At 46.8% G+C, this 1978-nt stretch overlaps 1 protein-coding gene across 1 annotated transcript; it reads right to left on the bottom strand.

The window, feature by feature from the left end:
• Positions 1–255: 255 nt before the first annotated feature.
• Positions 256–1561, bottom strand: LOC138904390 (uncharacterized). Its single transcript, XM_070192892.1, has 4 exons — positions 1373–1561; positions 911–1102; positions 494–741; positions 256–451 (listed from the first exon to the last, which is right to left on the bottom strand). The coding sequence occupies exons 1-4, from the start codon at positions 1559–1561 to the stop codon at positions 256–258; spliced, it is 825 nt and encodes a 274-aa protein (XP_070048993.1).
• Between the last annotated feature and the right edge of the window lie 417 nt (positions 1562–1978).

Raw genomic sequence — 1978 nt, 5'->3', positions numbered from 1 at the left:
CAAGTTCGAGCAAACGCTCACTCGGTTATAGAGACTACAAGGTTCGACTTTGATCAAATTGCCTAAGGCCTCGAACTTATGAAAATTTTCATAAGGCATGAATAAAACAAAATCTTCACAAGGCAGAGAATAAAACAGAGACAAGTCGGGAAAGGAAAAGATCCTTATATATATATATATATATATATATATATATATAAGAGTATTTACAGCGTCCGATCAGGACCCTACACAAAAAATCAAAATGGAAAAAACCTAAGTTTCCTGGTTATCTCCGGGGGCAGTCTCTTCTCCATCGGGCTCCTCCCCGCTCTCAGACCCACTCCCGCTCACATCATCTTCATCATCATCATCGAAAGACAAGGCTCCGGCATCAGCTTCAAGCTCTTTAGCCTTTTTTATCTCTTCGGTAAGATCAAAACCTCGAGCATGGATCTCCTCGAGAGTTTCCCTCCGAGATTAGAATTTGGTAAGTTCAGCAACACAATATGACCAAGTTTGAGCGATTTCGACTGCCTTTTTCGCTTGTATTTGAGCGGCTTCAGCATCGGCCCGATAGACAGTCACAAATGCATCCGCCTCGGCCTTTGCTTTTTCGGCTTCAGATTTGGCCTTGGCAAGTTCGGAAGCCAACCGAGCCTCGATCTCCTCTATTTTTCTTTCTTGAACCAAGCTCTTCTCCTTCATTCCTTGAAGTTGATTTTCGGCCGATGATAACTGGGCTCGAGCAGTCTCTTTTTTCTGCAGCGAGACGGTCCATGCCTTCTTTCCATCCCAAGGTCTCTGCCCTTATCGTATTGACTTCCTCACGAACCAGTCCGATTACCTCAAGCTTCTGTTACAGCTGTGAGATCTAAATATTAGCCACCGTTCCCGAATCGAGCCCATAATGTTTTAAGATTATCATTACCTGCTCGGTCAGGTCGGTCTGATCTTGGTATGCCTTGGCCAATTCGGCTCGGAGATCTTTGATCTCTTCCTCTTTCTGCCCATTAAGAAGTTTGAGGGCATTTCTCTCTTCCGAAAGCCCTAGGAAGTCGGCCTCACGTCGACTCAGTTCCGTTCGAGATTTGGAAAACTCCTCTTGATGAAGAGCTAAAGCCTATACGAAAAAGAGAAAAAGTTAGGCAGAAAATGGAAAAATATGGCATTAACAAAGGGAGTCGAGATTTACCCGATTCAGGGTTCGTTGAATCTCAAAGAAAAGACCCAACGCGTCACTCGGGCCGGCATCATCCTCAATACTGGTAAACAAATCACGAAAGGGGTCCTCTCCCTCATGGACCTCGTCTACCTCGAGAGTCCCCAAAGCTCGGGCTTCCCGAATCGCCCCTTCAGAAAAAGCAGGGAGAGTAGGCGAGTCTCAGATTACTATTGCCCCAAGCGAGTCACTTGGGGCATTCTCCTCAGTTTGAAAAGCTTCAGGGCCGGCCCCTTCAGATATACCCACCATTTGTTGACTTCGGTGGGAGGCATCCACGATCTCCAACGACTCAGGGACTTTGCCCGAGTCCTTCTCCGACATCCCCTCAGTTCGAGATGGAGCCTCATCAAACGCCATCGACCCCGCTGACTTTGGAGCATCGATGGTTTTCTTCACTCGTCGTTTTGGGCATCGATGGCAACCAGTATGGACCCGTTGTTTTCTTCTTCCTCTTCGTCTTCATCCCTTAGGCACCGAACTGATTCTTCAATCAAAGAGATGGTGTTCTTCCTCGGCTTACGAGCCGTCTTTGTCTTAAGTGTTGGATCCTCGGAGGTAGAAGCCCTTTTTCTTTTGTTGTCCTTCGTCAGTTTTGGAACCGGGGCCAAAGTCTTTTCCTCGCCAGACGGGGGCCTCATAACCGCATCTTTGCCCGGGCCTACACGCAAAAAAAAAAGTAGTTAAGTATAAGAAAAACCTTTTGTTCGAATCGCCAAAGACATGGGAAAGAGGCTTACCATGATTTTTTGCCTCCCATTGGCCCTTTGATAAGTC

The sequence above is a fragment of the Nicotiana tomentosiformis genome, chromosome 2, assembly GCF_000390325.3.
Source record: "Nicotiana tomentosiformis chromosome 2, ASM39032v3, whole genome shotgun sequence".
In the NCBI taxonomy this organism is placed as follows: Eukaryota; Viridiplantae; Streptophyta; class Magnoliopsida; order Solanales; family Solanaceae; genus Nicotiana; species Nicotiana tomentosiformis.
Note: the sequence above shows the minus strand (reverse complement) of the source record. Positions and strands in the feature narration are given on the sequence as shown.